Source organism: Diadema antillarum, unplaced genomic scaffold (genome assembly GCF_040938485.1).
Source record: "Diadema antillarum isolate AM-2024a unplaced genomic scaffold, OU_Dant_1.0 scf00000086, whole genome shotgun sequence".
NCBI classification, from domain to species: domain Eukaryota; kingdom Metazoa; phylum Echinodermata; class Echinoidea; order Diadematoida; family Diadematidae; genus Diadema; species Diadema antillarum.
Window position 1 is genome coordinate 1744675 of NW_027270975.1, and position 26546 is coordinate 1771220.

A 26546-nucleotide genomic window follows, 5' to 3' on the forward strand; every position below is an offset into this window, starting at 1 on the left:
TATATCTGTGTGATAGAGTACAGTCTTGTGATTTTGAGTGAAACTTCTCAGAGAAACAATAACAACCAACTGTCAAAATGAGCAACTTCAACGTTCCAGCAGCCAAAGCCACAAGTTCTGGGATCTCTCTCGGAGGGGAGTGGCGCAACCGAGACCAGATGGAGGCAAATAAATACAAGATGAGTGGCTTGGCAGCACTCCATAAGAAGAGACTCAACAAGACTGCACAAAACGACAAGGGCAAGTCTAGACCAAGGTATAAATCTCTGCAGTATTTGACCCGACTCAGAGAGGTCATGCGTCATCATTAAGCTAATGTGTGTGGTTGTATGTACAAGCGTCTGTACATGTATGCATGTATGTATGTACAATGCATGTTTGTCTTCTGTCTGTCTGTATGTTCACAAGGTCCGTTCCATGGAACATTTTTTGGTAGTGGGGCAGGGGTCAAGGATCAGTGTAAACCTTACTTTGTAGGAAGAATCTCCTGACAGGACCCTTTGAAAGTGGTTGGTTTTGTTGTTGTTTTGTTTTGTTCTTTGTTTGCTTACTTGTGTTTTTTACAGCCAAAAGTGTGTGGGGCTGCAGCCCCACACACTTTTGTGAGAGTGGATACACACACTCACATATGCACACATGTTGGATATCTAGTAAAGTCATAAAAGCTACTTGTGTCCGTTGGTGCTGACTGAGTCTGCTGACTGATAGGGGAGCTACTGATGCTTCACAGGAGAGAGTTATTAGTCCTCCAGGATGAAAATCATCAGTAGAGTAGTCTGTGAGATATGCCCTTCATATTGGATAAGAAATTCTTCAGAAATGCTTACCTCAATCATCATCAAAACACATTGTTTTTGTTTGTATGTTCAAATGACATTTAAATTCTACTTCTTTTCATACTTCTGTAAACACAGAAATTTTCACAGTACATTAAATTTTGCGTATTTTGCACTACTTTTTACCAGCATGAATTCTAAAATGCGCAAAAATATCTTCACAATTTTCTCTGCACAGTTTGAATGGGTTGACAAATGTGTGGTGTTTCAAGAATCTGTGAATTATGTTTTTGAGTCGCTCAGCATGAAAAATTTATTGCACAAAAATATCAACGTTTAAAGTAATCCTTTTCATTAGATACATGTACCTAGATATCTAAGATTGATATCTTGGTACATATGATTATTTCTTAAAGAGCATTATTATTGTTATTTTGCAGAGGCGACAAGATGCAAAGGTTGTAGATGGTAAAAAAAAATATCCAGACAAAGAATGTCAGTTATTTATGTTGATGAGGCCTTTTTTGTCATCACAGGCACCCCCCCCCAAAAAAAAAAAAAAAAACACCAAAAAAAAAAAAAAAAAACCAGATTAGATATATTTTATTATTTGCTCTATATGTAGCTGTTCCTACTTTATACTTGCATATATATAGTGTGGGATGACAGTAAGGTTTGAGAGATAACATACATTGTAGTAAGACATCAGATGGTTCAGTGATGGTCAAGCCATGTAGGTTGATGGTTGTATTAAAATCAAAGCTGACTGTTATAATCTCATCAATCTCTGAATTGCCATTACATGTCATGATAAATATGACTTGCAGAATTCAGCAGTACCATTCAGAGCTGAAAACTCCTTAAGCTTTGTTTAAGAGTCATCATTCTAATTAGAAAAAAAAAAATGAGTACCCACTGATCTACAAGAGAATGACCTACTCCAGCCCTTTCTCCCAATTGCTTGGAAGTAGTATGGTGTGGAACCAGCTTTATGTTTCATCTAGCCAGGGATCACTTGATCCATTCTGTCTCATAGACCCCTGGTGATCAGTCTCACAAATGATAATCAATACTATTCTACCAATATAAAAGCGGTGTACATACCTTACAATCAATATCAGAGTTTGTACAGGCACACAACTTGAGTTATACACCATCTACTACATGGACCCTCAATCTATTGAATGACACACGAAAATTGAATTCATTTTCAGATCAAAAGATTTTGATTATCAAATTCGAATTGATTAAATTTGAGTAAAACATTAGTGATTTAATGTTAGTACGAATCATTTTTTGTTTGGAAAGTTGTACATCTGTTTGATTGTAAGTCACATGTCTTGCTGCACTTACAGCATTTCATGCAAGCCACTTTGGTAGGTGACTTAAATGATGCATTTACATGTAAGTGTATCCCAAATTTGTTGTCAGAAGAAAGAAAACAACATTTTTCCCTTACTTTTTATGCACGAAAATTAAAATTCAATTCAATTCCATTCAATTCATACATTTATTCAGTAATAAAAATCGTTTCGATATAAAATGTTTACAAAATGTAGCAGGTACAGTTCTGAGAAAGCCAGAGGCTTCTTAAGAATTTTTTCACGTTTCACATTTCATGGAAGATAAGAGGTATCATAAGCAGAGTCATTAGCAGAGTATCATGATCAAATGCCATTCAAGGAAATGGGGACCTAGAGACAGGTCAGTCATGAAGCAAATGATGACTAGTATTCAACATAAACACTTTCAAGTAATCTTGAAGAGCTGTTAAAATGCTACAGAGTAAATAGTAGCACTGAAATTATGAGACTTCTTGAGAGATTTGTCCAATTCACTCATGTTTACTGATCTTCAACCCATGTACTATTGTATTCTTACTAATTCTCTCCACTACGAACATGATGCTCTCTGCGAGGTGGGTCCAATACTCCAGGAATATTATGTTTATAACTCTTCAAGAAGCTGAATGAAGTAGGAGGGAAGCAAAGATTGTTTTATCATGTAAAATTGGCTCATAGGCAGTGCTGGATGCTGGGAAATTCTGGAAAAAATAACTTAATGAATAACTTGATAATTTTCCATGAATTGCATTTCTTTCCTTGGTGCTATGATATAGACTGCAATGTCTATTGCACATAGTACTGAGTGTTCATTTTATGTTCTTATTGTACATATTGGTATTAGTCTGTACCTTCGTCATTGTGTTTTTGATGTCAGTTAGTTGTTTGGGGTTTTTTTTTTGTATTTGATATCATGACAAGGAAAAACTTGTAAGATCTTTTCTAACTCAGGACTTCAGGAAATGCTTTCCAGGCAGTCCTCATCATATTAGTCTTACATCCCTTCTATATTTGGTTTGGTTATGCAAAGCAGACATTGCATCCCTCACAACCCCAGAGTAAACAGCAAACACAAGTCTTCCACAAAGGCAACATCTTATTGACAAGTGGGCTGCCCAAGCCATTCCCTTTATCCCTGGCATCCCCACAATAGACCCAAGTTTCAGCCAAGGCCTATTTAGTTTGTTAGAGCCATTGTTCTCCGGGACAGCAGGATCTAGGGTGCTCTTTTGTTAACAGTGCTCTTAGCTTGGGATGAGCCAGGGAATCGATGGTCAGATCATTGGCTCAGCTTAGGGGAGGTGAGATGAGAGTTAGATGGGTCTTCCTTTGTGACCAGAACTAATAGTTCATCCCAAGGTGTGGTCCAGGAAAGATAGAGTACTAGAGACTATGCAAATAGGTTGTGATCAAAACACTGACTTCTAGGAGAGCACATCAACTTTGTACTATTTCACTCCATTCTTGCTCTCATCAACAAGCAGGATGTCCAGCTACTGTGTAAATATTGAAGAAACTGAAGAAACTTAGCGGTGATCCATGCTGAAATTTTAAACTTCAGACAATTAATGTATAAACACAGTGTTTTTATATCTGTCAATATGTTGTGATCACAATGATTGCTTCAACTTCCAAATTACATATTTGAAATCACGTAATTAGTATACTACAGTTTGTAGTAGTAGAAGAGATATGAAACAATTACAGTGATATATATTGTACATATTATAAGCAATCAACAGTTGATTCATGATATATTTCCTTGATACAATCTGTACGTTATGTTATAGCAAAGTGCCACATGAAGTCTTAATGTGGAACTGAACATTGTTCAGGACCGGGGGGTGAAAAAAAAAAGTCTGGTTATGAGACATGAGCCTAAATTTAAGTTTTCAATGTAAAGTTGTCATTATCAGTGGCTTTCCTGTGTATAACAAGGTCATCCTAAAGATAGTTTAAAACTACTTAATTGTAAAGCCTTATGGCACACCTTAGTTGGAAGAAGTAACATCCGCATTTAATGCAAAAAGTCTTATGAAAAATCAAAGTCACCATAAATTTGGAGTTTCATGATAATTATATGATGTAAAAGTCATTTCATTAAAAAAAAATTGTCTCATATAGTGTTAACATATAATGCAATGAAAAGATGGATTTCTGACAAATGTATACCTAAAGTGTGTGAATTCCTTGCTCTAATTGCAGTCCTTGGATATATACAATGTAGCAATCTGTTTGTAATAGAGATAAACACATTGAATACCTTGTAAAAACACAGGACTCTCAAATTATTAGCAAACATATACATTTAACCTAATGCTGCCATACCATCACACTCAGGTATATAGAAATATGGCCTTCAACAAGAGGTTACATCCTCACTAGGGCAAAAAAAGACAACAAGGCCTTCAAATTAGTGTGTTACATGGTGCATACATGTGACGATGGGTTAGAGTTAATGGGATTCATTCATTTCATTTCATTTCCATTCCATTTCATTTCATTTATTTCCGCATCCTGTTAAAAAGCATTTACAAAGAATACAGGAACGATACATACACAGTAAAACATTGGAACAATACAGGAAAAATGTTCAACTTATAACAATTTCACAACAGACAAACACAACATAAGAGCAGTTATTTCAGTTTGTGGGGGCTCAACATAAACCGTTGGTCTTTCTATGGCTGATACCGCTAAAATAGTTACATTAGTGGTATACAAACAAGAAAAATATACTACAGAAAGAACACAATACACATAAGAAAGCAATTGAGTCATCAAAGTGAGGTGCTTTTACACTGAATAAAACTTGAAATTTAAAGTATATCTTTATGAACAAGAAAGAATTTGTAACTTCTTTTTGATATTGAAAGTCTATTAGACAACTTCATTACATTTGGCAAATCATTCCATAAAACAGGTCCCATATATTTGAAAGTATATCTTGAAATGCAGTATATAAAATTTGGGATATACAATCTATTCATCTGTCCAGTATTGTAATTATTCTTCTTTTGGAGGAAGCTAGTATCAAGAAACTTTGGCAAAATGTTGTTCATATACATGTGTACATGAAAACAGCACTTCCTGTGTTCATACTCCTCACTTCCTGCAGGTCGACACCCACGTCCCAACAGCAGGAGGACTGGGAGGATGAAGCCCCAAAGAGTGCCCCCCCTGGCAGCAGACCGAGGTGCAGTCGTGTCAACGAGGTGGAGTCTCCAGAACCCACGGCCAGAAAGTCTCTGGAGAGCCATCTGCCGCTGAAGAAGACCTGGAACTCTTCTAGACAAGAGGAAGTAAGTAAAGACTGAAACTGTCCATCATGCGTACTGTTTGCAGAAGGAAATTTGATATCATTCTCATCAAAATTGATAGTCCATGGTCTTATTTTCTGAGCCACAATAGCTCCTCAGTGTTTTCACTTGTCATGAATATGATGATGATTTTATTTTGATAACCTGGTTTTTTTTCTATCGACATATTTAATTTTAAGTAGCTTTCATTAGTTGTATGTCATTATTGTTTATGCTTACATACAGCTTGTTTTTCCGAGAAAAATGCAAAATATCCTTTTGCTTTTCAGTAGTTGTAATAAAGATAAAAATACATTCCATGCAGTGTAAATCTTGAAATATTATTTTAACCCATTAGTGATGGCCTCGATCAAATTATACTCTTGTGTGGTCTGTACAGTAACCTTAGTTTAAAGTACAATGAAAATATGCTTGTTGGAGGACTCCAAGCCTGTTATGAAAATATGTGCATTCTACCATCACGGTGATTGAAGTGGTCTTAGCTTATTACCATGCATTTTCTAGATCGGATACATATAGGTCAGATTGCTTTTGTCCTGCTATAGTCTTGCCTTGCTGATCTACTTTGTGAAGGCCTGTGATGAAAAGAAGTTTTTTTCATTTTGTGCTTAACCTCCCTCTATTATTCCACTGAGCTACAATCATGCAAATCTTTATTAGTAAGAGGAATAGAGGTTCTGCAAGCTTTATATTCAAGTCTCACAGAACTGTGCTAAATCTTCATTCACGTAGTTGTTTAGCTCACAGCGTGCTATTCAAACTCAACATCTGTGTCCTTCAAGATATCATCTTCGAGCAAAGGAAAATGTTATCTTATCATCTTCCCCAAACTATTAACAATTTCATGTACATCAAACTCATCTAAGAGGAAATGAAAAGTAAATGAAAATTGAAAGCATTACATGATTTTATATCCGAATGTCATGTTTGCACAAATATTACATTCATAGGGCAGATCATGATAACCAATTGTTTTAATCTTCTTGGCTTGAATATAACTCTATTGACATGAAGCTTTAACGCAAAGTTTCTCATCTTGGTTTGACACTATCTATTCTCTTTCTTACCTCGTATTACCTGTCTTCCACTTTATCTTTATGTTTGTTAATATCCCTAATCTCTTTTGAAATCACTTTCACTTAACTGTCTTAATGTCCGTTATCAACCCTCTCTTTTCTTTCTCTCTCCCTTATACGTGATACTTCTTCTGCCCAAACTGTCCATGCCACCAGAGTTCCAGACAGTACGACCTAGGATCTGGTATGACCATGACCAAGTCAAAGAGTAAAGTAGCGGTGACCATCAGTACAGGTGGTGGAGACACGCCCCCTCCTATCATCAGGAGATATGTGGCTGAGGGGTGAGTGTCCACTCCATTGCAGATAGAGATACAAAGTCAGGGGCAGCAAGGTTGCCTGAATACTTGCTCAAACAGTGGTATTTGTAGAGGAGGAAAACAATTGTAATGATTATCATTTTAGCACAAAGACATTATCAGTGTATAATTTTTTATACATTAACACTGTCATCACCATCAGCAGCATGCCTGTTTTGAATTGTTAGTGGCACTATTGGAGGCTGGATCCCAGAGGCTTACAGAATATAGCTTTAATAGTCTGCTGGTACATTACAAGAAGGGAAAGCTCTCATCTTTCAATATCCCTAAGATGATGAGCTGAAAAATATGCACAAGCTACCCAATAGTCTTAGTAGACTGTTCAATTCTGGTCATTCCAGTCCAGGCTTGATTCGAGCACGTTTAGAAGAACTAAACGTATTTCCTGAATATTTACCTTTTACTACTATACTAAATATATTTACAAAAGTTTTATTTATCACAATGAAAATGAACCTTTCCAATCATAAATAAAGATCGACAGGGATGATTCAGAAAAAAAAGTCATAATTATGCAATTATGTCAGGTATGAAAATACTTTATTTCATTTTGATTTGAAGATACAAAACCTTGAAAGTGACTGTTCCTAAATTTCGCTTATTCTGGTAAGGTTGTACTCATGAGGACTTGCTAAGTATCAAATGTTTGCTTTGAAAATTAATTCTCTTAAGCTGCGTATATGAATAAGGCAGTTTTGAATGTCCAAATAGTGATGCCACTGTGTAACATTTTAAAGATATTCCCTGAACTCATCATATGTAATGGTTTTACTTCTGTTTCAGACCCGTCAATGATCCAGCAAAGTGAGTATCAGAAAGAAGTCTCGTTGCCTTGCTCTCATATTTATTCATTTTTTTTGGTTTAATTCTGTCCTACACAATAACACTAGTTGCAACTTTTAATGCAAGTCTAGCCATCATATTGTTTCCAGTGTTTCACTTTAATGTTGTCAGTTCTTCAAGCCAATAAAAAGTTCCTTCAAGCTGAATCCTTGTTTGATATTCTCAACGTTTGCCAAGAGCAAGAACTCTTTGGAAGAGAATTAAACCTTCAGACTTTCCCAAGAGTCAGACCCTGAAGGATTACAAACAACCATCAAGATTGTCCTTCTTTGTAGATTGGTGTGGTCTTTGTTGGATATTTACTCTGTAGTTTCCTGCATTGGTTGATCTTATGTGAAGTTGTGATCTGTGACTTTCTCTTTTCCATGCTGTGTTTGGACTTCAGAACAGTATTATTGAAATTCCAATTGATTCATTCTCTCCGTGTTATGTTTTATGATAGCATGAATGAATGACAGATTTTAAAAAAAAGAAGTGGTGCAGTTATTGTAAAATGTATAAACATTCTCGATAAAGAGTGTAAATTCAAAAAGTTTAATTACTATTGATTTGTTCGTAATCATTAATCACTTATGAGATATCAGAGAGCAATATTTGTACTAATCAAGTAATAATCCAAAGTCGTGTGATGCATGCTGGTTAAAATTATTCAGATGTACTTGAATGTTAATGATAGTGACATCGTCTAGCATGATGCTGTAGATAGCCTTTGACTTTATTAATCAGTCATGTTTGATCTTTTTGTCTACCCCTTTTCTCCATCTCCATATACTCAATGTATGTTTTTCTTTTTTGATTCTGCAAACCAAAGACATAGCCCCAAGACATAACCCCCAATCACAGACCAGGGAGGTGTAGGGAGGGATAGGGGAGATAGAATCGGGAGGGGATGTTAACAAAATCGAAGAGGGAGTAAGGTTGAACAGGCTGTAGTCTATGGTAGTCATGATTAAAGAGATATGTCAGAAGATGTTGAAACTCAGAATTTAATAAAATGCAAAGTTAAAAGAAGATAACAGAAGGGTATCAAAAATTAATCTAGTCAAAGTTTGTGGCATAAAATATTGGTATGATAGTAGGACAGATTTCTAAGTAATTCTGATCATGAATGCATTTAAGTGTAAATATTTATGATTTAAACAACTGTCTCAAGTTTGCTAAATGTGTGCTGTGTGCAACAATCTTTATTTTTGTGTAAGTTTCCTGCCATCTCAGATATGATTCTAAACAACTTATCAAAAATTACGCAATCAAGAGTGCCATTGAAATATGAATGATGCATTAATTGATAATTATTAATAAACTAGTTAGTGACTTCGTCGAAGTTAGTTTCATTGAATTTTAGCATGTGAAGATATAGTTCCTAATCCAAAGACAAGTTGAGTGATAGCAGTAGAAGGAGTGGCGTTTCAGCGCGTCGTGTGGAACTGACCCAGGTGTTTTTGGCCCAGGTATTACCTGCATTTCTTGCATGATATTCTAGAGCTTAGAAAAGCACACCCTTGCACCCTGTACTTTGATGAATTGCAGTGCTGCACTGGTGCATTGCATTTTTGTATTCATTTAAATTCCAACCATTGTTCAAAAAAAAAAAAAAAACACTTGGCATGATACTAAACTCTATAAATGTTAACAATAAAAGATATAATTAATCAAGTCCAGCTGCTGTATACCCATTATGAAATAGCGCTTTGAGGCTTATTTTATTTTGTGTTCCGGTATTCGTGAGTAACATTACTCTGGGACAACTTAGTAAAACTAGCAGGATTCAGCTTTTACAAGTAACTAAAATGGACAAAATTATTGGCACAACATTAGTTACAGTCAAGTGTTATGGTAACAGGATATATTCTGTAAGTTAGCCCGCAACATTAATAGACATGACCACATTTCTCATTAATCAAAAATGGATAAAGTACTTGCCTGATATGGGAAGAAAAGGGCAATTAACCTGGAGCCAGGGTTTGTCTAATAACTTCAGCTTTGCTGGTAAATTGACTTGAATGTAATTCCCACTCTAACCTCTGTTTAACTCCACGCATATTAATATCGAACAGCTTCTATTGAATCTGAAAATCTGACTTGTGAAAGATGGAGTCATTTACACTATGTTTGAAAGACAGGGGTTATCATTTTCTAAGTTTTTAGTTGGGTTCAGGGTAAACTTTTGTTTCTCATTATAGCATGGTGGCAAGTTATAGGAATGGTATAAGCTAGATTTAGTCTTGACTAGTTATAATAGGCCCCTCAAAACTCTGTCAACTTGTTTAGCTGTACCAGTTGCAGCCTTGAATCACTCATTCTTAATTGTTGATATACCACATGATACTTTTAAAATAATCTCACTTTCATTGAATCATTTTGGAATAAGACAAGTACTGACCAATATCATCAGTGACTATGACACACATGATTTAATTATTGTTATTATTATTACTATTATTATCATTATTGTTATTGTTATTATCATCATCATTTGATTGCTGTAGAATATCAAGAGAGGATTATGACTCTGACAAGATTTTTGACTATTCTCTTTGTTTGATCTGAGTGGGAATAAGATATGTGATACAACATCATGATGATATCACAAATCAATCATAAAGAATTTCAGAAAGAATAAGTCAATATTCTAGACATGGACTGGACATACTGTACCTGCATGCTGCATGTATTTAGCATGATATCTAGGCATTTAGATTTATTACTAACATGTATGTCTCGCTATGCATGCCTCATAATCTAACGTATTTGGCAAATTGGTTTAAGTATGATTGTAAGCCTTACCTGATATAGATAATGTCGATAGAAGTAAGCCCACGGCTTATATTTTGGAGTATCTCATCTCCAGTCTTTAAAATATCATGAATGATATGAGAATACTTGAAGAATGTCAAATACCAGGTGTGCACCTGGAATCACCACATTCTATATATCATGTAATATGACTTTTTTTCTTATATTTTATGATGAAAAGCCATATGAATAATAGACTGAATGAAATAATGAATAAATGAAGAGATAAATAAAATGATCAAAATGATACTACTATTGCTACTAGTGTACTACTACTAAATATAATGATAATAATAATGCTAATAATGCTAATAATAATTATAATAATAACAATAGTGATAATAATTATAATAATAATAATAATAATAATAATAATAATAATAATAATAATAATAATAATAATAATAATAATAATAATAATAATGAAAGACAAATGATGAGAAATCAGGGATTCTTAGATGGGCTAAAAATGTTGAGAAACATTTGACAGAATGTTGGGCTCACCTCTCATATATTCCAAACCATCTGTGTGCCTTGCAGTGACATATGTACCATTGCAGTACTTTGCACTTTGCGGTATCATGTAGGGTCTTAAAATTTGTCAAGAATATCCTATTCCCCAAGTTTTATTGCTATATTTCACGGAACACCAACTGGTAAGCTTGGCATTGTGTGCTGTTGATCTAGGAAATGTGTGAAGTATCTGTGTCAAGTTTTTGTGGCTTGATAAAAACATAGCTTACATGAGTTGATAAGAATGTGAAGGGTAACCTTGTTGGACATTAAATTTTGTCAGTTTGCTGAACTGGTAAACTATGTGGCTCACTGAAGTATGTGTGCTTTACCTCCATTTTGTATGTATTCCCTGGTTTGTGATTGGTGGATATGTCAGCAGGTTTGCGTTAAGGGGCGTGTCTATTGACATCTGTGTAGTCATCTATGCAAATGAGGGAATGATTATTATTAGAGATGATTCATGGATGTATCCAAGCAGTTAGTTGTGCAGTCAATCTGGATTGTCATTTAAAGGCAATTGTGATGATATGTTTCCTGGATTGATTAAAGTTGACTTTTCTTTCTGAAATGCAAAGATGGATCTGTTATTCCTAGATACTACTATGTGGATATTTGCATAATCAGATATTGTCCACATATATTGGATGTTATTTTATGGAGTACTTGTGACATATAAAAGGGCTCAACACTAACCTTTTAGTCTGGCGACCCATTCGAGCCACTAAAATATCTAAATCTGAAATTTTGGTGGCCCAAAAGAGATACGTAGTGGCCCAAAATAAAAGCAAAAGTAACATTCCATTTTGAATCTTAGCTGCCCAATCAGGCCACCAAAAGATAAATTTGTGGCCCGACACCACTTTTTAATGCCCTGGGCCACCAGTCCACTGCTACAAATTCCATCCTCGTACTTTACAAATTTACCCCACCCCACCATAGCCCATTATATGGTGAACATGAATTTAGATTGCTTACAAGTTATTGCTCATAGACACAATCATATACCAGCCATATAATGCAGAGTCAAGTTGACCTTGAGTTGTTTTTAAATTGCATTTATAGGGTGTGTATGTCCTAAAATGAGGAATAACTTATATAGCAGCACCACGTAATGGTAAAGATTATTCAACAACTGCCCCATGATCATTTCTTTAATTCAGAACTGTCTGTAGTATTTGTTTGTTTATTCATTCATCTGTTCCTTTAATGATATGTTTATTGACTTTCTTCCATTTTCTTTTTTGTTAGTTTTTATTTGTTTATTTATTTGTTTATTTATTCATGTATTTATTTACTTATTTATCTATTTTTCTTATTGAGAATTCTGTTGCCATAGTAGTTGCATGAGTAGTTAAAAGAGTATCATACTTAGGGGCCCTACTGCAAAAAATACATTGGAGTGAGCAGTACAATAAGACTATAATTTTATGCAGCGCAATATGAGCAGAACGAAATCATTCCCTCATTTGCTTTGTATTTTCATTTGTAAACACTAACTTCTCTATGTCTGTGGTAAATATGGCTCACCAGGTTAGCCACCTCCCAGTGTTATTCCCTTGCCTTGTAATCTGCAGTGAGGTCAAATTAACTTTAGAGGATTTTGACTGTTATACTTAAAACTTTTCATATATATATTTTTGTTTACTTATCTTGCCTTGAGTGAGTACATGTAACCAAACAAAAACAGCAACACATTTTCAGTTCTTTGTATTTCCCCCTGTGTCTTTGCAGATACAATTCTGCCCTAAAATGGCAACTTGTTGAACATGTGGTTTGTTGTAAAACCTGCTGTTCCAGAATGAGACTGTGAGGGCACCATTATAAAGCCATGATTTCATGAACTTTTGCCCAGCTGCTTTCCAGCTTGCACTGCGGATGAAATTTACAGAGCGCCCCCTATAGTCTCTTCTCAATGAAGCTCCTTTTTTTTTCCAATTAAAATAGGCTCTGAGTTTCACAGAATCATGTGCAAATATTTAAGTGATGCTTGCCTTGATGATATCCAGAAGTTTAGCTTTGATTTCAAGCAGTTTGCTGGATATTCTTCATGCTTTTTTTAGTGTGCCTCAGAGCTTAATAAAAGTTTTAGATGGATATTAACCCGTTGAGGACTGACTGATTTTGCTACAACACGCATTTCCCATAGACCCTTGCCTGAGTATACTCGGCACTCATCCCCAACGGGTTAAGGTGGGAATTGAATGCTAGTATACGTGTATATACATTTATACATATGTTTGTGCATTTAGTTGTATTGCAGATTTATTTATCTCTGTTCTTATATGTCATCATGTTGCTTTATTTGTTTAATCACTGCTTACCTTGAATGCTTTCTGTTTGTCTTGAATCAAGACTACTATACTTCAAGAAGTTTGTGTAATATACATTTTCCCATAGTTCTGAATGACATCTGCCATGCACTCAGGTGTTGATGTTTTTACAGACAGCCCTGCTATAAAAAGAAATTTATTGGGATAGAATTTATTTGACGAATTAAGAGACAAAAAGAACATATGTTAACTGTACTTTGTGTTTACAGTGCATGCAGTTGATGTCCTTTATATATTTTGTCATTTCAGTGGTAATGATTGAGTTGTGTTGTCACTTTGTACTATGTAATTAGTCGATATTGACACAGATTTTGTTGTTCTCTCTTTCTCTTCCTAACCCCCTCCCCTTCTCTGTCCCATTTGTTTTGTAACTGAACCAAAATTTGTTTGGTGATGGGCTGCTGTATTGTTTCTGATATTAATTGAAATGTTCACACGAACTTGACACTTTTCTCACTTTTAAACTTTTCAACTATTGGTAATTTTTCATCTCTGCACTTTGCACTAACTAAACACCTGTTCTGTGATATATATCCTTAATATTGATTTGTTTTCTGGTTTTGGAACTCCAGTTTTCGGCCACCAGTATCAGATACTTTTCTGAACCCACTTACAAAATCAAGTAAATTGTTAAGTGACAAAAGTTCCTCAGGGATCAGCTCATATTCAAACTTGGGTGGTGGAAGCTCCCTACTCTCCTTCCACTCACCACGTGGCTCTCCCTCACCAGAGAGAACGTATTTTGAGGCCATCCCTTCCCAAATGACAGTGTCAGGCGGGTTAGCTAGTTCTGCGAGTGATGTAAGAACTCTGTAAGTATTATGATGTCATCGTATCATGCGCGCTATGCTGTCAGCTCAGCACAGTGCTTTGCAAATTCATCAAAGCATGTAGATATCTTGGGCTTGCATGAATTAGCATATGCTTGCAATCATGATTTTAGCTCACATACTGACTTTTGATGGATTCATCCAGAGTCACTGCTGCAGTCTTCAGGTCTGTAATTCACTTACACCTGTAGCTCCCAAGGCATTTCCCTCATCCCTAGAGTCCATTATAATCATTGCCCTTACCCCAGCTCGATATACACTGTACCTCCAACATTGGCTGCATTCATTGCTCATTATTCCATGTTCAACAATGCCATCCTCAGAGCAGGAATAAGAGAAGCACTGTACAGGAACTTACTGTTCTTCCTCATATTGTACTACTATTGCTGCTGCAGCTACTGCTACTGCTGCTGCTACTACTGCTGCTACTACTGCTGCTGCTACTACTACTACTACTACTACTACAACTGCTGCTGCTGCTACTACTACTACTACCACTACTCCCACTACCACTACTACTACTACTACTACTACTACTACCACTACTACTACTCCTACTACTACTACTCCTACTACTACTACTACTACTAATAATAATAATGATAATAATAATGATAATGATAATATTGCTACTACAATCAATCAAACTGCCTATCTATTACTACTATTCCTCCTCTTTCTACTACTACTTCTACTGCTACTACTATCACTATTGCCACTACAATCAATCTATTTGCCTATCTATTACTACTACTACTACTACTACTACTACCACTTTTCCTTCTTTTTTATTTCTTGTAATTTACTTAATTTCCACATTGCTTTTCATATCACTTCATTGTATGTTTCATCCAAATTATCATGACCTTGATAAGAGCAAGAACAAATTCTCAGAGATCATTTCTTAATGCCTTTACAGGCATTAATAGTGTTCCTGTGAAAAATAACAACCAAAACAAAAAAGGACCTCCAACCTTTGAAAAAAAAAACCCTCAACAATAAAGTATGTCCCCCAAAAAATTACAATCAGATTTTCGCATTGATAATATACAAATGATGCACAGGATAGAGTGCGATAGTGGAGATGTAGCGCAGTCGAGGGTATTTACAATTGTGAAACATGCACGAGGTGAAGCCGAATGCATGTTGCACTACATTGTAAATACCCGAGAGTGAGCTGCATCTCCACTAACGCAACGAAATAATCCTGTGCATCATTTGTTTTATAAAATGGTTCGAAAACTAACAGCATTTTTTATGTACCTTTGTGAATCAAGATGTCCGAAGATGTTCGTCCCAAACATTTACACACGTCGCACTCGGAAATCCCGCACATATAAGTACTGTACGTATAAGAGTATCCGTACGCCGCATATGTTATGCACACAAGAAAGGCCGGCCGGCAGCCCGAACTAGAAGTTGTTTACAGGATTGACAGCGCGTAAAGTAACGCGCGACGCACTTGTAACAACTGATTGAGTGCGCACTGCTAGTGCAAACATTGTGACGTCGGCCGTGCATGTTGTTAGTGAGAAATTAATACAAGCACACGTGACTCATTTCAGCGCTTCCAATTGGCTACATTCTTGAACTCATTTTATAACACCCAATATTATTAGATTATCTAAATGCTACTTCAGGGTCTTAAAATATAACATCTTAGCTCTATTTTGCAGAAAACCCCATTCAGTTTGGTTAAGCGGTCACAGAGAAATGTGGATTGTTGTAAAGCATGTCATGAGTCTGATTCTTCCAAGTGTAGCACTTTGATGCTCTTGTGTGTGCACACAATAGACAGAACTTGGAGGGAAGAGATTCCTGACATCCTCTACAAAATTCCTTATTTCTCTTTGACTACTGAAGCAAATCGAATGGGGTTTTCTGTAAGATGTGGGCAATGAGTTATAGTTTCATACCCTGAATTTGTATTTGGATTGATTCACTATTTTTAAAGATATCATTGCGGAGGGTCCCATTTTAATTTTTTGGGGGACATGTGGTATAGACTTAGTGCACATAGCCTGAGTGTTTTACATGGTTACATTATTAGCTTCTGACAGTATTACTCAAATCGATCTTAGACATTTGTTCTTCCAAGCTTTCTTCACCTTTCATGCATGCTTCTCATCCATAACATCCCTTCAAAGGTTCCTTTTTTTATGACTGCTTTTTATTGCATATCATTCCTCTTGTAGTCGGGCTCAAACAGTGCACTCATTTAATGTAGATACTACTACTAAAACTAATTTCCCTTGGCACATCTTTGCTTCACTGACAGTTTCACTTTTATTTTATGTGCATTTGATATCTACCTTAGTCCTTCTTTTGTTGGTGTTTCTTTGATATCTCTGGCTGTTACATGAAATTCTGTCATGAACTTCCTTGTTACTTGTATATTTGTGTGAGATAGATATTGTGCTGTAAATTTGTTTATCATTAAAAACAAAACAAAACATGCAGATATAAATTGCAGAAAAAAAGTCTACACCCTTCTGCAGATTGGAGTACAAGTATTTATAATTTTTTTTTTTTTTTTTGGGGGGGGGGGTGACTATGGTACTTGAATATACTGACATATATATGATAGCACAGTGAGTTTGTAGGGGACCAAATATTTTTTGTAAGAAAAATGTGATGGGAATATGTTAGAGATCTATGTATTAATCCCTGCATTAATTAACTCCACACAGAGATGCACTCATTGCCCAACTACAACAACAAGTATCCGATCTAACTCTTCACCTGGAAGAAGAGAGGTTGAACCACCGCAGCAGCAAGGAAAAGGTAAACAAGATGTCTTGTGGTATCAGCCTGTAATCATACTCTCTGTGTGGATACATCAGTAGTAATGCACCATCATTTTGTACCATGAGGTAGCTGTGAAAGTCTTGTGGCAGACAGCATATGAAAGAGGGGAGGAAAAAGAAAAAATAGGACCATTGAGAAGGCTCATACAGTACTCTCCACTTCATTGGGTAGTGTCAGGCAGAGCATTTCTTACCCAATCATTTTAAAGCTGAGCACCTGATTAGCTAGAGAGCATGTTTCTTTCATGTCACAGGTACCCCACACTATGCACTTATCTGCACCGCATACACAGCATGCACAGTATGTCACTACAGTCACAGCTCATTAAAGTTGCATATAGCCTTAGCAGAGACCCCACTTTTTCTCGTAATTGTTTCAAGGAAAGCAACATACAAACCCAACAGAATTATTATGCTTTACTGTACCTTGTTGATGACCATTTGTCTGCAAAGGATTGTGATTATCAGTGATCCGTGACAAGGCAGTGCTTGCATGAGTGCAGACTTGCCATTCATGAAAGTATGATGTACAGCGGACAAGTCATGTTAATATGACATTTTGTAATTAATGCAACTTGACATCGTATTAGTTTGCACGCAGCCATGAATTCAGGAGCTTTTGTCCCCATTAACAGTGATCTTAAGCTCGCTTCATTTTATCGAGAGCTAGCTAGACACATGTAGTGATTAGTGTGTCACTCTGTGTGTGTGTGAACAATGAGAATAGTTGAGGCTTGTCTGGAAAACTTCGACCCATTTTGAATAACCAAAATGCCTACCCGATTATTCGGTAAATATGACATGCAACGTACATGTCTGTTCACTTTTAATGTCAATTAAGTGGAGTACCTGATTAAGCTGTACCAGATTTTGAGGAAGCTACTATATCAAGGGAAAAACAGAGAAAATACAAGGACAAATGTGTAGAATAGGAAAACATGGAAAATTAACCAACTGTAGTTTAATAGCAATGTTTATGTTTTACCTGGTACTTTCATTGCTGTTGTCGGCAATCTACCAGGTAAATTATTACAAAATCATCACACTGTTGATGATTTCACTGGTTTTGATAGTGACTGGGAGAGCTTCTATTATTATGATGAAAATTTACTGTTGTTACAGCCAGTTACGTGAGCCAGTCTTTCATATTTTGTTTTTAAATGTTTAGATATCTCCTCTTTCAATAAGTATAATATAACATTATTTGATGCTATGCTTCTTCAACGGCAGTTTGATATCTTTGGAGTATTGACTTAAAGCATTGCCTAGGGGATTTCCAGTTATAGATTAATTTTGTTTTTGTGTGAAATCAGGGAGGGTGTCTGAAAGTGTCAAGGAAAAAAAAAAAAACTAAACTTGTTTTTTTTTTCTTGTGGCAGGCTGGCAACCTCCTACGGGAAAAGCTGAAGGAGCTTGACAAGAAGCACACAGACAAATTCATCCGATACCAGGAGGAGCAGGAGGCCCAGATGGCGCTCCTTAAGGAGCTGCATGCCAAGGAGATGGAGCAAATCAAGTCTGGTAGTGAGAAGGCACTAGGTGGGTGCAGGCCAGAGGAGGAGGAATGTAGAGATGATAGTCAGTCCTCCACTCTAACTTCTTTCTCTGGTGGGCCGTATGGGCTACTAAAATCTATGAATTTGAAATTTTGGTGGCAAAAAAAGGAAAAAGAAATGTAGTGGCCCAAAATAAAAGAAAATATGAATATTCATTTTGAATTTCACCTGCCCTGTCAGGCCACCAAAATCTAGCCTTTTTTTTTTTTCTTTCTTTTTTTAATTCAGTGACCTGACATCAATATTTAGAGGCCCCAGGCAAAAGGGCCCAACACTAATGTCGGGCCCTGTGATATTAGTGTTGTACTGATACTATCATGGAGATGCTCTGATTTGAGCTGATAATGTAAGAATTAGGATTTTAGGGTTTAGTGGTGATGATGGTAGTGATATAACCGATAATCGTGATGGTGGGGTGGGAGATTTATCATGAGATTTAGCATGGTACTATTGAGAGTTGTGATGAGACTTCTGGTGTGTGGTGTAACAAGGATGATAATGATGTTGGTGATGATGTTCAGAATGTGCATTGATATAAAGAGAGTGTGTTAGGATGATGATGGATTGGGGAGTGTCATGCCTTTATGATGTGGGAGATTTAAAAAAGAAGGGAAAATATGACAACTTCATGGTATGGTATAGATATGCAAATGACATTAAGATTTAATCTGTGTTGTGATTCGCATAGAGTGACTGATAAGATGGTGTTTGGATTGACTGACATGGTATCAGCAGTGTTTTGCTGATGACATACCATGTGGTGATACAATGAGCTTGGAAAATATCAGATACTGTAAACACAGGAATTTTTGCAGTGCATTAATTTTTACGTATTTCATGCTACTTATGGCTAGAGCTAATTCTAAAACCCGCAAAAATATCTTCATAATTTTCTGTGCACATTGTGAATGGGTTGACAATTGTGCAGCATGAAATCAACAAGCCACAAATATGTATTTGAGCCGCTCAGCGTGAAAAATGAATCATGTGAAAATATGTTTGAATCATGTTTACAATAGGAGTGTTATGTTGGTGTTTATCAGATGGTCATGTTGACATTTTTCTTTGATTTTTTTGGGGGGGCTGGCAGCAAGGATGAAGGGAGAGCTAGAATTCCTCCAGGGAGCCTTTGAGGCCTACAAGGGAACCTTGACCCAAGACATGGTGGAGAAATGGACCAAGAAGGAAAATGACATGAAACTCAAATTCCACGAGGAGATGGAGAAGGAGCTCTCTGAACAGAGTAAGTCATCTTTAACCTTTGACCTCTCCAAATTCATTCTTCAGTAGGCAATGTAATATGAATAATGTCACTATATATATGACATTCATCTTCTAAATCTGGTTCGTTTCCACCTGTGAAGAACTACCTCCTTTGAAACAAGGTTCTGTTGCCACTTATGTAATGGTTAATGATTTATTGATAATGTAAATGATTTTGAAATTTAAGAGTTCAGTCTCTTCTATCAGTATCTAAAAGGGAAAGACGAGGCATAGTTGCCAATCTAGCAAAGAGTTCTGGTGTAGCCAGATAAAGAATTGTTTGCAAAGATAAAATTTTGTGGGTACATGTTGTGTGGCTTTGATGTCCGGGTACATCACTGTAATGTCTTCTTGTCTCCACCAACCAGGAGCTGATTTACTGGAGGAGAGATCCAGAGAGAGAAAGGCAATGAACAGAGAGTTTCAGAAACAAGTCCACATCATGCAGCAAGAACACAAGAAAGAGATTGATGTAAGTTAGCTTCCGTTCTGGTTCATTCATCAGTATTCTCCATCCGATATGTCCCATTTTACCAGGGTCTGTGGTTTTACTCTGAATAGGCTAGGCAAGCCGAAACTAAGAGATCTTATTCATCACATGGGTCTCCTTTTGTTCTGGCTTTGTTTTTTCTTCAAAACAGTTGCAAAATGTATCTGTTTTAGTTCCTTTTTGTTTTTGGACAATTGTTCATATGTTGACTAGAATGTTATGACCCTTGTTCCTACAAAGCAAGCTGAGAATCTGTGGCTATGACGGCTATTGAGACTGGATCTGATTTCACTCCCTCAGAACATCATGAAGCGGTTTTCCAGTGCTGCCAGCGATGTGGAGAATCTGAGAAAAGCCTTGGACCAGCTGAAGGCCCTGAGGTCAGAGCTCGACAATGCCCTCCAGGCCTTGGACGTCAGTCGGGAGGAAGCGTCGAGATTTAAGAACAAACTCACAGAAGCTGTGAGTATGGGAGTTTCTGTTCAGCCTCGCAGTCTACATCCACACTTGAACAATGACCCATAACATATCAGGGTCCTGTGGCATAAAACTGAAGATCAAACATTTGTTCCCCCCCCCAAAAAAAAAAAAAAAAAAAAAAATAATAATAATAATAATAAAATAAAATAAAATAAATAAAAAATGAAATGGAACATAATTCTGAAATAGCGAACATAAAGTTATGTTGATAATTTTGCGTTGCAGACAGAGTTATGTTTGATTTTAAACATAAACGAACTATTACTAAAAATTAATCAAGCATAAGTTTATCTTTAGATAAAAAATCAAATATAATTGCTTTGAATAAACAGATTGCTTTTCATCAACTCCAGCACATCAAGATTCGGTGGAAAGCTATTTTTGATATTAGACATGAAATCAAAGTAAGTTGCCATCAGGCAGTCAAAATAATGGGGGGGGGGGGGGGGGGGGGGGGGGGGGGGGGGGGGAAGGTGATTATTACATTCAGGCTCATCCAGACTTATTCATTAGCTCAAAATAAAATGTAGTAAATATGGATTTATCAAGTTTTATGCAGTGCAATCTATGTTTAATCCTGACTCTTCTTCTATTCTTGTGTTTTATATGAACATATGTTTGATTTCGACAAAAGTTTTGTGCAATAGGGCCCAGTTCTCACAAGGAAGTACACTTTGTGAGATATAGTCAGCTTTTTTGATTCAATAATGTGGTGCAAAATTAAAAATTTAACTGGAAACCGGTCAAAGAGAGCAGTTAGCACCAGACTTTTAGCATGATACTTTGTCCTCCTATACTATGAGTCCCTTCTTTCTCTTCATGTAAATATTGACACTCTAAATTTTATGTGTTTTTTGTTTCTAGTCAATCAGTCGCACAGTATTCAAGATAATATGGAATAATTGTACAGTAGAGCATTCTGGTAAATATCTTTCATTCTGTTATTTTTGTTTATTTTCTCTATTGTTGCAGAAATTGCATTTGATGGAATACCAAGAGAACTTTGACGGCAAGGTGGATGAGGTGGATGAAAAATACAAGGAGAAAATCCACCATCTCATGAATGAAAATGCAGAATTAAGGTACAAAAAGTGTTCTCAACACCCACTTTAAGTGGGCATTTTGTTGCCATGGTTACTTATCTTGCATCCAATGAAGTCATGTCAAGTGATGCAACTTTTCTTCATGGCATTTTGTTGTTGTTGATAAGGGATGGTATAGTATTAGTTGATGTGAGGATTTAGCTTTTAATGTTTTGTGAGATATTTAGAAACCACTCTGTGAAATGTTAAAGAGCATACAATTCTAGGGGGAATTGGAAATTTATTTGATGAAAATCGGTTTTGAAATGACTGAGATATCCAAAAACACGGTAACACAAAGAGAGCCTAATAAATGTTGTGGCCTGTCACATTTTATTTGGATCTCTTTTTTGGATATCTTAGTCACTTCAAGACCAATTTTCATCAAATAAACTGTGAATTCCTCTAGGAATTACATGTTCTTTCATGTTTCATGAGATGTTTCTCATTATCTCATAAACACAAACAAAGGTGGAAACCTGCAGCCCCATCTAAACCAAAACTGTACCATCCCTTTAAACTAATTTGCCGACATGTATTTGAATAACAGTCATAATGATGCTACAGCTTGTCCTGGAACGACCCTTTGGTTATCATGTCTCGATGTTCAGTTCAGAAACCATCGCCTTTGGTGTTAAATTGGAGTAAATGAAACTGTAAAATGTTTCATGAGATACTTCAGAGAGCAAAATCTGAAGTAAACACAACAGACATTGCTTCATTGGAATATGTTGTATTGAACTCACTTCCACATTGTTTTTGAATATTTTGTGTATTTTTTGATGTTGTTTTTTACCTGTAGTTATTTATTATTACTACACTCACAGCAGTCAAAAAAACAAATGCTGATATCAACTTTGAATCATAGGAAAGAAATCACCAAAGTGAGACAGAAAGAATCAAGTAGAATTACCCAAATCTATAGGTCAATATGTTTAACTGATGTTCTTAATGCAGAGTAAAATGAATAATATCTTCTCTTTCTTCTAGTTAAGCCTCCCTCCTTCAGTTAGCTGAAGATTCTTGCAGACTGTGTGTGTTCATCATAATATATGTCCATTCAATTGCTATTTATATTATGGTATAGTTTATTTGCAAATATTTACAAACACATAGATAAACATTTGTGAATAAACTGTATTATGATGTAAATCTCTATCTTAAGATGATGTAAATACATGATCCCACTAGTGTCACTTTTTGACACTAAATATCACATTATTACGCTAAATGATGCTCCCCTTACATGGTGCTCATATGGGGATTACCAAAGAGTATACATGAAATGTATTACTTTCATCTGACAATAGAAAAAAAAAAATCTTTGTATCATCATTCAAAGTTAGAATTAGAACAGTCTAATCAAAGGATAGAACTAAAACAAAACAAAACAAAACAAAACAAAACACCAAAACATCATTACCTTAAAATCATACTTGCGCATCATAAAGCAGCAGCATTTTGTAGGATACATGAAGATTGTCCTGGTGGTAGCAGTGAAGGCAGATGAGGTTGATGAACCCGTTTAATGACAGGATTGAAGTAACTATGGTATGGTGTCTGCCACAGAAGTTTCGCATGTGAATAATGTATGCAGTTAGTGAATCAAATTACATGATTGATGAAAGAAGTGAAAGAAGAATTTCTATAGGTACTTAAGAATCCTTAAGTGTGGACATGTAACCACAAATTGTAGAAAGAAAGGTGTTAGTCTTTTCAGTATATGTACATGGATAAATTTGTATCTTAGAATTTGGCTAAAAACCATATGAGCATTGTTCTTGCATAACAAATGCGTCACCACAATCTCTTGGATGTCTTACAAGACTCTCGCCTGTTATTGAGAAGAGATTAAGTGTGGTTATTCTCCAATGAAAAGAAAGAAAGCAGTGATTTCCTTCCTGTAAGTGTCAACTTTCGAGAAAAAGAGGGTTTATTTTTGTCATACTACCAAAGAACCTGAATGGATTGCAAACCAGACTTAAATGTGAAAAACTTGCGGGTTCTTGCTTGATTTAAAATGCACATTCAAGAGATATTTGCAAATGAATAGAGGTTATTTCTCAGTGTGTTAGTTTGTTGTTGTGCTTCTGTGTAAAGGCCAATGATGTATAAATACGGATTTGTTACAGTGAAAGAATCACTCTAATCAAAAGAATTAAAAGTTTGCATTAAGAAGTCTCAAAATTTTTCATATGCTGTGGTAATAGTCAGTAAACCTGGGAAATTGTGTCTATTTTCCTTTTTGCAGAAAGCGATACATGCAGAAATGTAATGAACTGTTCAATGAGAAGTCTAACACAGAATACAAGCGAGTGGAAAAGGTCATGAATACAAAGGAGATGATGAAGGTAAGAATTATATCACAGCTTCATTTTATACTACAACTAGCCCTTTAGAATGGCTGCAGAGACTCCAACTCTCCCGCCGAAAGCCCATTTTTACAAAATCTCCCGTTTTCCCACTTGACATTTCATTTCTCCCACCCTGGCTCTGTGTCTCCCGCTTGAAATGATTTCTTACTTATTGCCATCGTTTGTCGAAAAATAAGCCTCAGATAGCACGAGAGAGCATCTAGAACCCTAGAGCCTCCCCATATTCTCACTACAAGTTTGCAACCAGATTTAGTTATCTTAAGGGAAGAACAAGATATCACGATTGTAGAACTAACTGTTCCCTTTGAAATGAACCTCGAGAATGCACATCAAAGAAAAGTAGAAAAATATAATTCAATTGTGCCGGATATCCGGGATAAGGGCTACTCAGTGTCATTCCAAGCGATAGAAGTCGGGGCACGGGGCCTTATAGACCGGGGGAACAAAAGCCGTTTAAAACAATTCTGAGAACAACAAGTTCAAAGATTCGTCCGAACGAATTTTTCCAGACACTCTCTAAACTCGCCATACTCTCCCCTTTTTCAATATTTTATGCAAGGAAAGAGAGAGCTTGGGGGGAGGTACGGCACCTATATCCATAGGACTTAACTATAGTTATGCAATATCCCCACCCACTATTAAGCCGAAGTGGAAGTACAGTAATATGTTTGCCGGTCTGTCTGTCTGTTCATAATCATTTCATCTGTCAATTGTATGTGTTATGTATGTGATATAATTACAGAATATTGTTTGAGGTATGTTATTGTATAATATATAAGCGCAGGTGTTTATGGTTTATAATTATGTGGTATTGGCTGTAGATTTTTTTTTCTGGGGGGGGGGGGGGAGAGGAGGAGGAGGGTAGCCGCAGGTATGAAATAGGGATAGCGGGTGAAAGTTTATTCTGCCGCTGCAGCTGGTTTGGATTTCCCATAGGTTTTCGTGTTTTGTTTCTGTTGGGAAGGGAAAGGAATCTAAGGTTAAATGATATGTTTGGAAAGTTGAGATGAGATTAGTATTATACACTGTAATATTATGGGTGAATGGGTAATTGAGAAAAAAAAAAAGTAGAAATGTTTGTTTATAATTTTTGATTTTAGGTTGAAAAAGGTTTATTATATAGTTGTAAATAAGATGGGTTTTGATAATTATAATATGTGGTGGGGGGGGGGGGGTATGGGGCACAGAGTCTAATAAAGATTAACGTTGGTGAAGATGATATTAAGGTTTATGTAGGGTTTTTTGTATATTGTTTGTATTATTTTATTATATTTTAATCGGATTATTGTATTAATACTGTGGAAGATAATTATACCACTGTTGTTATTATAATGCAGAAATAGTATATGTATTGATTTCTTATTGATTGATTACCGGTAATATTTGATATTTTATGTGTGATATGGGTTGCAATAATGTAAACTCTAATATTGTTGTTTTGTACCCCCATGTATGTGTCTAAACCTGCTATTCATTTTGAATGAAACAGTGGACCTGGTTCTTTTGTATGTATATGTTATTCTCACACTTTCTTGAACTTGAATAAAGTCATGATTAAACAAACAACATAAAGACATATACCAACCTTTTAAAAGTTGGCCTATCAAACGATGTGGTAATGTGTCTTATCTTGTCACTTAGATGCTGGTCCATGTTAGAAATCGGTCCAACGTCAGCCTGGCCTGTTCTGACCCCGAGGTGGACTCTAGGACCCGTCTTCCCATCCACCGGCCGGTCAGTGCACCAATCACACGCAAGGAGGCCAAGAAGGCGCACCGCATGGCCGGAGAGACTGACCACCTGGCATCAAGCAGCGGTGGTCAAACCAGACCACACACCACCATAGCAGGCACGCGGCCAACACTGCCCAACACACACCAGGTCTTTAATGCCTTTGGGAGTGCCCAGTCCCTGCAGTCTTTATGATTGATGGCAGCAACTCTACACAATTCACTTCTTTTGTACGCAAGTCTCTTTACATTCACTCTTTGGAGCCATGTCTAACTGTGGACTCAAAAGGTTGAAATGCTTAATTTTTACGTTGTGTCACTTTAAATGTGCTGCGGGAAACAACTTTAGCATTAAGTTTTGAACTATTAGAACTTAACTGTGTGACTTTAGCACAATTTATAGTCTCACTCCTTTGGTCAACGTCCAGATGGTTATTGCCCCAATCCACTCGCTAGTCAGTGTGCTATTCTTCTTGGTATAGTACTATCTATGAAACCTGTCACTAATTTGCTGCTGCCTATCACTTTGGCAGACTGTCAAGAGATCATGATCAGCCTTGGCTAATATTGTGTAGTTTGGTCAGGCTGGAGTGCCCTCCACCTCACAATGTGT

At 36.3% G+C, this 26546-nt stretch overlaps 1 protein-coding gene across 1 annotated transcript; it reads left to right on the top strand.

The window, feature by feature from the left end:
- Positions 1-26129, top strand: LOC139717939 (uncharacterized). The gene is made up of 13 exons (XM_071629424.1): positions 1-256; positions 5238-5421; positions 6672-6799; positions 7619-7639; positions 13893-14132; positions 16841-16934; positions 18337-18496; positions 19604-19756; positions 20145-20248; positions 20567-20728; positions 21719-21828; positions 24080-24179; positions 25845-26129. The coding sequence occupies exons 1-13, from the start codon at positions 78-80 to the stop codon at positions 26127-26129; spliced, it is 1920 nt and encodes a 639-aa protein (XP_071485525.1). The 5' UTR covers positions 1-77.
- Positions 26130-26546: the final 417 nt, after the last annotated feature.